This window comes from Fulmarus glacialis, unplaced genomic scaffold (genome assembly GCF_000690835.1).
Source record: "Fulmarus glacialis isolate BGI_N327 unplaced genomic scaffold, ASM69083v1 scaffold6322, whole genome shotgun sequence".
In the NCBI taxonomy this organism is placed as follows: Eukaryota; Metazoa; Chordata; class Aves; order Procellariiformes; family Procellariidae; genus Fulmarus; species Fulmarus glacialis.
This window is the reverse complement of record NW_009197070.1, coordinates 18,960-32,761: the sequence shown is the minus strand read 5'-3', so window position 1 is coordinate 32,761 and position 13,802 is coordinate 18,960. Positions and strand designations below refer to the sequence as shown.

Genomic DNA, 13,802 nt, shown 5'->3' with positions numbered 1-13,802 from the left:
TTAATAATTACATAATATTTAATAATAATTACTGTGTTTTTAATAATTGTTTTCAACTTGCATGCAGTCAGTAATGGAAAGGATTTAAAAATAAAAATCACTGCATTAAATCTTTCAGGGGAGTTGCCAGAGATAAGTAGGAAGACAATGTGCTGCTAGTGGTGGTGCATTTGTTGGAATATGTCGTTTCTTTTCCATATTATGAGAAGCTATTTATAGGTGAAGAGGGGGTGCCAAAGCTGAAACAAGAGTGGAAAGAGAAGTGGGTTGAGGCTTGGTGAGGAAACGGGGGCAAATAGTCTTTGCTGTTGTAAAAGTAGAGAACTACTACTTTGAGCTGTCTGTATTTGCAAATGGGGAGGATGGAGACCTGTAAGGTACTAAAACAACCCTGTGTAAGAGCAAAGTAATTCAAAATTAAGCAAGTTATTTCATTTTTGAAAATGAAAGTTACAATTTAACTTTCTCAAAATCAAAGCGTTTCATTCTGGTCTTGAAACCCGCTTAGAGTGGTGGTAAATCAAGCAGTCTGCCTCCCGTCCCCCCGAGATAGCAGAAAGCAGACCTGCAAGTAAGATAGAGGATAATGCTATAGCTGCATGGCCTAGTGTCTGTCCTGTTAAGGGTTAATGTGTTTAATGAGTTTCAGCTAGTATGGTTTGGTGCTTTTGTATTAGCTCCTCTTTGATTTACTCTTTTTAGAACAACACTTCAACTCTCTTAAAATTTTTTGTCAATGACTTTTTTAAAAAAAATATTGGCAAGCATGGAAACAAAGTTCAGTTATTTCAGTAATATACATTATTTCCTTCCCTTTTTGCCACAGAGTTGTTCTGTGACTCTCTAGAATAGGGGAGACTCTTCCTTTTTGTTCTGTTCATTCAGCACCTTAAACAGAGTGGTTTTGATCAGTGCTAAAGCAGTAAATGTTCAGCAAGTTCTAATGCGTTGAATCCTACACAGAATTGCCGTTCCTGGTGTCTTCTGCTGCATAAGGTCTGTAGAACAGCTGCTGGTATCACAACTATAACGTGAAGCTAGGTAGCACAGAAAGGATGAATCAAAAAGGCTTTTTTAAAACTATCTTAGGTCAGCTAGAGAATAGTAAGACTCAGAGCAATACCTTGTTTTGGATAAAGGGAGAATAAATCATTGATTTTATTTAAATTTCTCCTAATCTAGGAAGAATGTAGTTGATAAAAGCCTGTGAAGCTTTGGTCTAGGTGATAACTGCAAGCATTCGTTTTCCAAATGTTTCCTAAGCACTCTGGTCAGTTTATCTTGTGCTCCTGTCTTAGCTGCAGAAGAATATAGTTGTTCTTTACTAAGGGAGAGGGGAAAATAGAGATGTTTGAAGTTTTCAAAGTTTTATTTTGGATTTTGTTTCCTATGGAAGCAAATCTCTGGAAATGTAAGCTGTTTCTCACAAAAAAAAAAAAAAAGGAAGGTAGGAAAACTAGTCACTTAGAAATGAAAATAGAACATTTCTGTCGCTGTGAAGCATGAGAACTTCAGGTTTTCAACTTCACACTTTTATTGAGGATGGGAAAAGGAGGGAAGCAGTTTTCCATACAATTATATTGTGCAGTCTTCAAGGGAGAAGGTGATCTCTTTTCTCGTAGCTGTTCCTTCAATTTACCTCCCTGAGCTCTTTTTCTGAGGGAGGAATATTTGCATGAATGTGTGTCTGTGGTGCTCTTGTTTTTGTTTTATCTTTGAAGCAACCCTCTGTCTGTGCTGCGGAGCTCAGTTACATGGTGTGTGACTTCTCAAAGCAGAGCACTGCCTGGGGTTCTGGCGGTTCCCTAAAGCTGCGTATCATGGGGGTCTGTGTCACCTTCTGACTGATCTTGTTTTCTGTCAAAAGGAATTAAAATTGGCTGTGGTTTCTACTGAATCTTTGGCCTCTGTTCTAAATGTTGACTATTAAAATGTCATTACTGTGACCTTCAGCAAGGCGTTCAGCTGAATTTCCTTATGAACCTTGCAACAACAGCTTTTCGCTTAATTCTACTCTAACTTGTTTGCAAGGATGGTTATTTGCATCTTTGAGTTCAGTTTCCTTTCTTGCTTTTCAGTTCAACAGTATACTTTTAAAATCAGTCTATTTACCTCAGCGTAGGGAGGCTACAGGAAGCACACCATACTTCAAAAATGTAATAATGATAATAAAAAAGTAATGAAGTTCATAATAATACATTGAGTATAGTAGCTTGGACAAATGGAGCTTGAATATTTGTTGCTTACGAAGTCTTCAGATATTTTTTCTGAAAGCTTTGGATACCTCAAGTATGAACCTATAAGTTTTTGCAATAAGTTTTTTGCAAGGTAAGTGTAAGAAAAGACGCTTGTCATGTGCATGTATAATTTCCTACAGGCTGTAAAAATGGGAGAGAGAAGTTTTAAACATCTTTTTCTTTTGGCTTTAGGAAGGATTTTGGAGTCTTGCCAATTTGTTTAAAAAACAGCCTGCTCAAATAATGTTGTTTTTACCTGCTATACAAGCACGCATTTCATCTTCATCTGGATGGTCCAAATCTAGAAACAGATTAACTTTCTCCCTAACAGCTGGTATTCATATCTGATAGTAAATAAATACTCTAAGTTGCATCCTATGCTAATCTCTGTAAACTTAGAAGTTACCTTATTTTGTAAAAACAATTCCTTACTGATGCTTGAGAAATGAAAAATGTCCATTCTTAAACTGGGATTAGATATTTTATGTAGGAAAGAAGGAGGAGGGAGAGCGTAGCTTCCTTGGGTGTCTCAGATCACATATAAGGGAAAGAAAATCTAAGCCTAAATTAATAATGGAGAAGAAAGTAGAATTTTCATACTTTTCTTTACGAAGACTTTCAGAAAGTATGAGTCACACTATTAAACCTACTATGAACCTACTATTTTAAGAGACGATTTTCTCTGACATAGTCTTGACATTTTTACAGGCCTTTGGTAGTCTCAAGCCCTTCGTTTTTGTAGGTAAGTATGTGGTATGTTTGGATCAGAACATTAACATCCATTTGTGATAGTTCTTCACGTTTAGTCACTATACCAACCCATAAGAATTTAACAGCTACATGGTGATATTTCCTATGACAGCAGATGTTTTTGGACCTTTACAGATCATGAGCCAAGTTGAGGGACAACAGAAGAATCTTGTACAAGCCATTGAAGCTCTCCCAAGTTCTGGGCCCCTTTCTGCCTTGGATCAGGACTTGCTGCTTTTGAAAGCTACCTCTGCTGCCACCCTGAGCTGCCTTGGAGAATGCCTGACTCTATTACAGCAAACCATGCATCAAGTGGGCCAGCATCATAACAGGACACTGTCATCAGGTGTGCACAAGCTCTCTTGGGTATTATTTTATGTGCCTTGGGGTTTTTTATTATGATACTGAAGCAGACAAAATTAACCATTCCTCAGAGAGGCAAGTTGGGATGAGCAGCTTGTAAGCTTCTCATCAGCCTCAAGTATCATAATTTTTTCTTTGCCTAAAAAAAGATGCAAAATCTATTGAGATCAGAAGAGAGGAGGAAAAGAGGTTGTCCTAAGTCTTCTCAGGGAAATCAGGTTCTAAAGACAGCAAGACAAAAAAAAAAGGTGGTGAGGGGGATGGAGAACAGGTAGATAAGCCTATATTCTAAATCACAGTGCAGAACCGGCTTGGTTGTTTGTTCCCCCCCCCCCTTTTTTTTTGTTAGATTGAAATCACAGTACACATTTGTTTGATAAAAATACATGTAATATTATGCAATGCTACAGTGAAAATCATATTTCTAGTTTTCTACAGGGAAGGATGCTGCTGAGGCAGATTTTTTCCAGTCTGTGGTTTTCTCTAAATCTGGAAAAAGTTCTCCATGCTGCTTTTCAGGGAAAAAAAAAAATCTGTGGCAAACTTTTATGAGCCTAAAATGTCAAACAGTGTGATTCTGCATGGAGCTCTGCAGACATGAACCTCTCAGTCCCCACGCAGCTCCATTTTTTCAGTTCACCCAGTTCTACATCTCTGTCCATAATGTCAGAAGTTGGACCTTTACCTTTCTGAAAGGGTGGTCAGTGTTCTTCCATACACAAACTGCACTGCCTACTCTAAGAGCAGGAGCAAGACTTGGTATAAGAGGAGAAGCAGCAGCAGCAGAACTCTGGATACAGGGTGGCTTTTTATGTGTTTCTCAGGTGCTTCAAAAACATGCCCCCCCAACCCGTCCTTACTTACAGTAGGTTTACTACAGGGCAGGATATGCCCTCAGGGCTGCTGAGACAGCTAGGTAGGAATTCCCATTGTGGGGAGAATAGAAATGTGAGAGGGTCAGCTGAGAAGTAGGCAAATAATGTAAAAAGGGTTCTTCGAAAAAACAGTGTAAAAACTTTGACACCTATCCTATGGTATATCATGACCTTCCTGCATCCAGATTCTGATATATTTCATGAAGGAACATAAATAAACAAAAAAAAGTCTTATTTTCTGTGTTCTAGTTTTCTTGTAGAAAATGCAAAAAACCTTGCATATATGTAAATAGTAATGATAAAGTGCATTTAATTGAATTATTTGATATAATTTCATATCAAAAGAGAATGGTTTGGAACAAAGATGAAAAGCATCCTTCAAAGAAAAGTCACTTTCTAGTTTCAAAGTCCCTGAAGGTTGTTTTTCATATCCATGTGATCTAAGTGAACTGTCAGAGATAGATGACTTGAGTTGTACATGTCCTTGAACCTGTGTCCAAATAATCTTCTGTTAAATCAGTGTCTGTATTGTGACTTGATAATGATTTTTGAGGATCTGTGCACAAGAACAGAGAAAAGCAAGCATAACACTAGTAATTGCTGAAAGGGAATCCCATGTTTTTTGGAAAAAAAGCGGAAAGCCACTACTATGAAGTACTTAATAAAATTTAATAAGTGGTTTGTTTTTTTTTTTCTTTTGTTCCTCCTAAGACTTTAAACTTGTACAAGAATCCTTTCAGGAATCAAAATTCTGTAGCACTGGTTCACAGCAGCATCTTTGGTATAACTGTAAGAACCCGAATGCAAACAGTTAATTCTTCAGTGTGTACGTGTGCTTATTCTTTGGTATGTAATTTAAAAAAAAAAAGTCAAAAAACAAAAAACAAAAAACCAAAACAAACAAAAAAGTTACTAAAAGCTGCTGAAATATTTAGTCTCTTCTCCCTGACTTGAAAGAGTCTGTGAAACAATTTTTTTTTCCTTCTTTTTCTTTTCCCCAGGCCTTGTTATGCAACACAGTTGCCTGAAAGAACCTGGCCTACAAGTCTTGATTACTGATTTTCCTACACATTTAATTTTGTCGAGGTGTACTTTGATAGGCTTAACATTTCTGCTGAGTCGGTAGAGTTTGAGTCATCAAAGCTGCATAAACTCATGTCTAATCAGACTAATGCCTTTAAGTAATCCTCTAGGAAACTCTAATTCTGAGATATGATGTATTTCATTTCGATTTTGTGTCCTCCAGGTCAATTTTTTAATTTCATACCCAGAAGGTGCAACTAAAAGATGACCTGTGCTGTCAACTGTTGATACTGTCAGGTGAAAATGACACCTGTTGATTTAAAAGCTGTACGTTCCTCTGATAGGAAGTCTCAAATGCCTTCCCCATGAAATGTGATGGCCCTGTGCAATTTATTGCCAAATGTTTAGATCCCAGTGCTGTCTCATTACCTGCTGCAGAGCGTCCAAGATGCTAGTGGGCATTGTGGGGCAGGATCCACAGAATTTTGTAGAGAGAGACAACACAGGAATTTGGTAACTTATTTTCTTGCTTCCAGCCTACAGTTCCTGAAAGCAGTCCAGTCCAGCAAAGCAGCAGAGTCCTGCTTATGTGGAGTGTGAGAAATAATCAATGGCTTAGCTTTGGTGATTTGAACTTACCCTTGAGTTGCCTTCCTTCAGCATCAAAAGCTCTCACTATTATGCCATAAAGAGAGAGAACTGCCTGAAAAGTAGATATATATCTACTTTCTCTGCTTTCTCTGTACCTTTGCTCTGCTTGTGTCCTTGAAGTCTTTATGGCTGATGACACAAGGATTGCTGACTTCTTCTCTGTGCACCATAGGCCTTGCAATCTTACTGCTTCTAAAGCAAGGACTTAAAGTAGCTGAGAGTTTCTGACCTGGTACTTATGGAATGCACTCATGAAGATTATAATTAAATAGTGGCTATTTTAAACAGATTTACAAACCTTTATTGTTTTACACAGAAAAAAAGTCTCCTTTCTTTTGATGTAAATATTTTTATTGCTTTGTTTTCCAGTAATGTGAGTAGAAAGAAAGCTTTTTTTTCAGTTTAGTGGAATCTTATCCAGAATCTAGGATTGTGTAGGTCTTGACTTTAAATGTTTTTATGGAATAGTTTAAGGATGACATGATTTTTCTTCTTCATTTTCATATTTCTCACAAGTTGTCAGTCTTAGACCTCAAGCCTACAAGCAGACATGAAGATTAAACTGAAGTGTTCAATCTTGTCTTGAAGGGTAGTCAATACATGTTTTATTTCCACTCTAAAGCTTCAAGAAAGGGTTTTGATTGTCTTTTTTGTTAGTGCTTGATTTTGGAAGTGCATCAACAAGAACAGTCAGTGAAGCAAAATCCTGTCTGTGTTTCTGCTTTTGAGTCAAAATAATGTCAAATAATGTAAAATTAATTTCTAGCTGTCATTATTAAAGGTATGTGCATTGATCACTGGCTAAATTCTTTGTAGCTTTTTTTCTTTCATTGAAAAATAGCTGGAGAAGGATGTTATTAGCGGAAAGTGTTGGTTACATATAGTGTGAGTTGAGGATGAGGGATTGCATCTATACAAGCTTCTTTGGGTGTGGGAATTTTACTCTTTTTGTAGGAGGGAGAAAAATGTCAAGGTTTTTCTTATTGGCCAAGAATGTCACCACTTAGGTACATGTAAAGTATTTGCTAATCAGCATTAAGTGCCTTGTGACAAGCTTGAGTTCATTTAGCATGCAGACAGGAAACAAGTGCCTTTTAAAATAAAAATGTGGAGAAGAAACTTTTGTCTTCACTTCAAACTTTAAAACGTTTAGTGTTTTTTTTTCTACCTGTGTAGCCTTTGGCAGAAGAGTATCTCTAGAGCCTATTGACTGCTAGGGTTAACATCCTTCCCTCCCAAACTGTGAACAGAGCAAACTTGAATGTTTGTTTTAAAGTGGCTTTACCAGCTTGTTGTGTTTTAAGTCTGTTTTCTTATTTTGGTGTTTTGGCAGACAGAATCCTCTCTTGTAGTAGCAGCCTACACAGATAAATCCATTGTTTTAGACTGTGTTTCATATTAGCCATTCATTTTCTGAATAAAGCATCTCCCTGGTAGGAATTCCCTCCTATATTTTTCTGTTTCTCACTTGCCCATTTTTCCAAAGTGTAAAATAGAACGTTTCTTTTTTTCTGAGGATTTTTTAAAAACAAAACCCAAACCCTTCCTCACTATGGATTTTCTGAAGTTCATTTGAATGTGCAAATGCTGCTTATTTTGGCTCCCATGGCAGCAAATGGGTTGAAGATAATTCTGGAGTTGGGGGGGGATGTACTTGAACTTTATTTTTGCAGATTCTCTGTTGCCTCTTTTTTGGAGAAGATAAATGGATAGGAAAGACAAAATCTAGATGCTTTCAGTTTGGTGACAAATGACAACTAGGGATTCTCCTGCAGCTGAGATGGCAGGAGGAGAGAAAAATAAGCAGAGGAGTCCTCTTTCGTGCTTAATCCCTCCCCCAGCCCTCAAATGCTTGTGGGCAGGGAAGGGTGAGGAAAGAAGACGGGGGAGAACATATTCTTTGTTACTGGTGTAATTTACTAAATTTGGCATGGTCAGTCAGGTCTCCCTTAAAAGCATCATCGCTAGACTTGCTTCTGTCCAGAATAACCAAAACAATTTCCTGTTCTATCTAAATGCTAATACATTATTCCTTATATGCTCTTCTTTCTTTGGAAGATAATGCTACTTTCTAGTCCCCACACAGCATTAGCAAATACAACATTGTCTTTTTAATCTGAAAAGCAGATGTGCAGCTGCCACTTGCTGTTGCTGGTTCAGCCTGCTGTAGGATTCTGCAGAGAGACAGAACTATTGCATCCATCCCTGGCAGGGGAAGGAATCCAGATCTAATCTTGGTCTCTCCTCAAGGCCTACCATTGCATTGTTAAGGGGATATTTGTTAGAGTATAGTCACAGTATATTGTAAGAGTTTTATCAATAGATGTTAGCTTACAATTGTGCCAGGAAAAAACGAAAGGTTTTTTTTTAGTCTGTAAACCAAGACCAGAGGACTTAAAAATAGGAGGGTTTTTGTTACAGGATTGAGGTAGGTGTTAAGCATATTTCATGCATCAATTATGATGCAAAAACATAGTTTGAAGGTACGTCAGGTACCTAGAAAATCAGAACCAACAAAAGAAAATTATCAACATTGCTTAACTGAAAAATCTCCTGTAAACCTTCTCTTTGGGGAGAATTTCCCTCCCTCCTGCTGTGTGCACCTGTGAAAGGGAAACACGTTTCTCCTGAGGGCATTTGTGTGGGATACACCCTATTGTGCCATCTGAATTAGATGGGGTATTGTGAACTATAGCATTGCTGTAGGGAATGGAGAGTAGGTTGTGTCTAGATACTGTAGTTTTCTTACGTAGAAGCGTTCTCCTGTGCCTTGGTGGATTTGTCTGCTGCGTGTTCATCACAATGGAAATCTGTGTTGAGGGGAAGCCGGAAAGCAGCTCATTTTGGGGTATTTTCTATAAGAACTCTCATTTTATGTGTACATATGCACTGAACTTCCAGAGGAATCAGGCTTGGGTTTTCGATCCTGGAACCACAGAGCCAACACTGTGCAGGTAGAAGAGATCTGGCTGATTTTACTAGTTGTGTATTTGGTACGTCCTTTCTAATTTTTGCATAATTTACTGCAGAAACAGATGTTTTGTTTTAATTAGTGTAGTGCTTTGCATAGTCTTATAGCAAACAGTAAAGTAGCTGTGTAGCTGTGAATGCTTTAATATAATTTGTGACTGCCTTTCTGGAGAATTTCTTTAGAATTATGAAATGTGTCAAGAATTGAATTTACATTCCTGTCAGCTGTCTTTGGCTATGACCAAGAACAGAGCAAAAATCTGTCTTCAAAACAAAAGCAGTTTCTTCCTATTCTTATCCAACTGTGAAGATAAACTTTCTTTGTCATAATATGTTTAGTTTTTATATGTTTTTTCCTTCTTCAAAAGAACCAGAATTGAACTAGTGATAGAAAATTTTGAGTGCCATAATGTGGCAAAGATGGCAATTTCACTAGAGTGGATCAGGTTATTTACAGATGGCAGCTTAGTCCAAGGGTAAATTCCAGTAAAATAATTTGATTTGATATGGGACAGAGAACAACTACCTGTACTATTTTGTGGTAAGAATAACTTCTACTAGTGCAGATGAGAACATTTTGGACGTACAACTGATCATGTGAGTGAAGTAGGAGCTATGTTGTTGTATCCTTTCACTTGCTATATAGAGATTGTATTCTGATCTTAGTTGTTTTTAAGATTCTTTCTGATGAGTTCTCTCTTCATACTTTGTTTTTGCCTGAAAAGTAGGCTGCTATATTAGGTATATGGCAACTCCCTTGGGATGATGTGAAAATGCTGACATCTCAGAGTAAGAAATGTAGAGATTAAAGATAATCAAAGGTTCCCTGATGGCACTTTGAAACTAGGCATGGAATTTTTTCAACTTGTTCAGAGAGCTGACTTTTTATTTATTTAGGTTTCTGTGGCATATGACTAATATCTTTTACTGTATATGTCTCTTCTGCAAAGCAGTCAAGTTCCAGACAGACAGAATTTAACAAAACAATTTTTCTCATATGCAGAGGTATTGAGGAAACAGATGTGCTTTATCCTCTGGACCTTAACTCTTGGCATTCTATTGGTGTTGTCTAGGTCATAAAGTGTTCTTAAGATCTGTTTAAAAACTGATTAAGCTGACAAGATTTGTTGTTTTGTGAGGGTAGCCTTGCCCTTGGGACGGGTAGAAAAACATGCTCACATAGGTCTAACGGTTTCTATTTCTGTAAGAGAGTCTCTAAAATGTGCGGAGAAAGATGAAGTAAATAGTCTTTTTACGGTGTGTTTGTACTGAAGAGGAAAACTAGTATAGTTGTTTTTAAAAACATGTAAGTGATGGTGAAGTAAATGTTCACACTTAAAAATTTCCCCTGAAGCGAGGTATTTATTCAAGTGGGAGCTTTTTCTTGTGCTTATTTACAGAAATTAGATTTTTAAAAAAATATATTAATTAAAAAAATAATTGTTTACAGTGAAGGCCAATTAGATTGTGTGTGCAGAGAGAAAATGGATAGCCCAAGGAGATGATCGAATGACTTATTTTCAGATTGGCATAAAGAGAAGTCAGTTCTATTTTTTGGGTTTTTTTTTAGTCTCTCTGTAATAGGAAAATAGCAGCAATAATCCAATATTCAGCTGTTTGACAGGGAGAAACAAAAACAGGTTGAGATTTGTAACTGTAAAGTAACGAAGAGCGAGAAGCATAGGCACACTCCATAGAAGTCTTTGTGGCTATTCAAAAGTGAAACAAGTTTATTTTAACTTCTTGCCTTTTTTTCCTCCTTGAAATCTGTACTAATTAACATCAAAAAGAGTAAATTTTTTTAACAGTTTACAGACATGTGAATTCCCTCCAAGGAACCACATCTTTATTTGAAATTTTCCAGTTTAGTTTTATGGTTCATGCTGATGGTATGCTTCCTTCCCCCCATGCAGCGAGAGTCCATTTTGGATCTGCCAAAACAAATCTTCAGATTATCCTCTGAATCAGAGCTTGTTTTGAGGGATCTGTTGTTCCTAGCAGCAAATTGCTCAAGACCTGAGGAGCAAGCAGAGAGATACTGTGACTACAGTCACTGTGCTCTTTGTGCCTTGCCATATATACCAACGTCGTGTGTTGATTTAACTGCGTCTTTGGAATGGGGGCAGATGTTAGCTTCCTGATGTGTAGGACCAATGTGTAGAGCCAATCCAAGAAAATGACCTTTTGTTTGATACTTGCATTTTCTCTCACGTGGTTCAACTTGACCGGGACTTATGACATCTACTGGCATAGTCCTCAAAGTCATTAAAACCCAAGAAGCTTTGCAGTGTGTGGCCTGACAGCAGAGCCACAGAAATGTTCTTCCTTTGGCGATGGGAAATTTGAGTCATTGTGTGAAATATACATTTTAAAAAAAAAAAAAAGCTGGATTTTTTTCCCTGTTGGTTACTCAAATCTTTGAAAATCATTTTATACTTAACTATTTGCTTATGCTTTCTTCAGCAAAAGATGGTGCCACAAAATCACGCTAAACAAGTAGACCTGAAGTTTTGTCATGTCATCATAACTTGGTGCCATTTTAGATGAGAGGAATGTTCTGTAATTATTTTATCTTTAGACTTTGGTAAGAGGTCAGCTATAGGATTCATGGCCCATTTTTTAATAATGTAAGTGTTAATATAATAGTACATAGCATTATCTCACCAGATCAAACCATTTACTTTAATTAGGAGGCAACTTCTGGTAACCACTGGTGATATGGAGAGGAGAAACTGCATGTCCTTTAATGTACTTTGTGCTGATTTGGGTCATCTTAAAAAGTTGCCAGTGGTAAGAGGAGGAGATCCTCTCTGTGGCACTAATTGTATTTTCATATACAAATTATGGTAATGACTGAAAAGCTGCGATTTTCTTATCCATATCTCTGCATTTTATAGCAGTGTGTAATTAATAGCTGAAATTTAAGCTGAGGGCTACTGATTTGAATGTTGATTCTATGTTTTAGAGCAGTAAGGGAGGAACAACTGTGCAGTCGCCTTAGCTGATCGTTCTTTCTGTCTTGGCATCCTTAAGTACTGGCCCATCCTGGAAATCAGATGCCCCCAGAAATAAGGGTTGTTCTGATGTCTAGTTCTGTTTGATTCATATTTAATGTGTATCTTTCTAATGAGACCTCTTACAAACTGTGGTCTTGAGACCAGTAAAGCATGTTAGCACTTAATCTAGAAACAGCTTTTACAGACAGAAATAAAATACAGCCGCTAAGCTTAAAACTCTGATTTCAGGCGGAAGAAATGGAGGGTTTGCTTGGATAACTTCGTAACTATGAAAATAGTGGATAGAGAATACTTGCTTAATTACTTAATTAGTGCCAGATTGTAAAATCTTCATGTATAATTCTATCTTTATGTATAATTCTATCTGGTGGTAGGAGTAACATTTTAAAATCTTCCTTCATTAACTTTTTTAAAAAAATATTTACCACAGATAAGTTGGCATAGAAGATGCGGGAGTATTTTTGTTACTAAAGTAAAACTGTGCATGGAAGCACAGAAGACGTAGCAGTTCATTTATATTAGTAGAATGATGAGATGAATGGAAGAAATCCGTAATCTGTCTCTTGTAAATTGACACCCATTTTCTGCTTCAGAAGGTATCCTGGGATGGCCTGGGCCCAAGTCGCACTCCACAGAGCAACTGAAAAACGGTGCCCTCAGCTCCTTATCATCTGCTAGCGCCAACATTACATGGGCAATAGTACCATCTGCAGCCCAGGATGGACAGGCACTACAACCAAATACAGAGGTAAGCATGCTAGGTCTCTATAGGCCATTTCTGTTGTATCTGAGACTTGACATTGATTCGATGCAAACCCTGTACGATGGTGGATGCTTTTATTAATTACTTGTTGTACTTTTTTCTTTATAGTATCCTCTTTGTTTGGAATTAGTTGTGAAAATGATAAGTTTCATGCAAAAGTGCACTCTAAAAACTAGGAATACGTTGACAATATTGCTGTGTGCTTTTGCTTCTCTGAGGTACTTTGGACAGTGGACTATGGCAAGTGTACAGTCTCTCTTCTAATCGTAAAAGCAATTAACAGACTGTCAGTACACATTTCTATCTTCTGGTGACAGAAAAAGCTGTTTGTTTTTTATGCTGGTTTGAGATAGACAGGAGACACTAGGACCATGGCATTTGCTTGCTGCTTGTTCTTCCATGTTGGTGTTTGCTCTGGGGTGTCTCTTGAGTATAGCTGACTACTCTTTGAGTTGAAAAACTATGTTGTTTTCTGACCCCTTTTCCTGTTAAGTGATTATGGGCAGAACTTGTCCACATCCTCCTGCACCAGCCTGTTGATTTGTGCTTTTGTGGCATTTACTTGGTAAAGGGCAGTTCTGAAGCATCGACTCTTTGAGGAGGCTCACAGCTGCGTATCAGGCATCTCATGCACTGAAAGTCTCTCACCATGCCAAACTTCTCCAGCTTCTACTGTCTGCTTCGTTTACCAGTGCTGCCCACCAGGAAAACACTTCACTCTGAGACCCCACAGATTGTAGGGCACGTGGAGCACGTGAGACCTGGAGAACTGGGAAGAAGTTTTTGAGAGAGTTGAAGAAATCCTTTTCTGCTAGTGAATGCTCTTTGGCAATTGGAATGGCTTAAATTAAATTATATTGCCTTTAACAAAATGTGTAATGGCTGGGGACATCAATAAAGCTGTTTGTTTTTCCAGTTCTTTCGTAGTATCCTGTTAATAACTGTGGTGGCATCAGCAGAGAATGAGCAAATGCATCTAGATGTTATTGTTTGACAAATTTTTGACATTGAATTCCCTGATTTCTTTTTTTATTTTTCTTGTAGCTTCTTTTAGATTTAGAAGAAAAAGAGGAATCCACAAGTGTCATTCAAATGAAGCTTATTTCTCTTAATGATTTTCTTTTAAAAAGCCCCAAACTAGGTACGGGATGAT

At 37.5% G+C, this 13,802-nt stretch overlaps 1 protein-coding gene across 1 annotated transcript; it reads left to right on the top strand.

The window, feature by feature from the left end:
- The first annotated feature begins 3,263 nt into the window (after positions 1–3,263).
- On the top strand, positions 3,264–13,561 carry LOC104072816 (oxysterol-binding protein-related protein 10-like). Its single transcript, XM_009572397.1, has 3 exons — positions 3,264–3,333; positions 12,480–12,634; positions 13,221–13,561. The coding sequence occupies exons 1-3, from the start codon at positions 3,291–3,293 to the stop codon at positions 13,245–13,247; spliced, it is 225 nt and encodes a 74-aa protein (XP_009570692.1). The 5' UTR covers positions 3,264–3,290; the 3' UTR covers positions 13,248–13,561.
- Positions 13,562–13,802: the final 241 nt, after the last annotated feature.

Excerpts from the sequence above, each read along its gene's own strand:
- LOC104072816 (XM_009572397.1), top strand. The coding sequence starts at position 3,291 with ATGCATCAAGTGGGCCAGCATCATAACAGGACACTGTCATCAG. Across the intron at positions 3,334-12,479 it reads TAACAGGACACTGTCATCAG|AAGGTATCCTGGGATGGCCT; the intron begins GTGTGCACAAGC and ends TTTCTGCTTCAG. Across the intron at positions 12,635-13,220 it reads CACTACAACCAAATACAGAG|GGCAGTTCTGAAGCATCGAC; the intron begins GTAAGCATGCTA and ends TACTTGGTAAAG.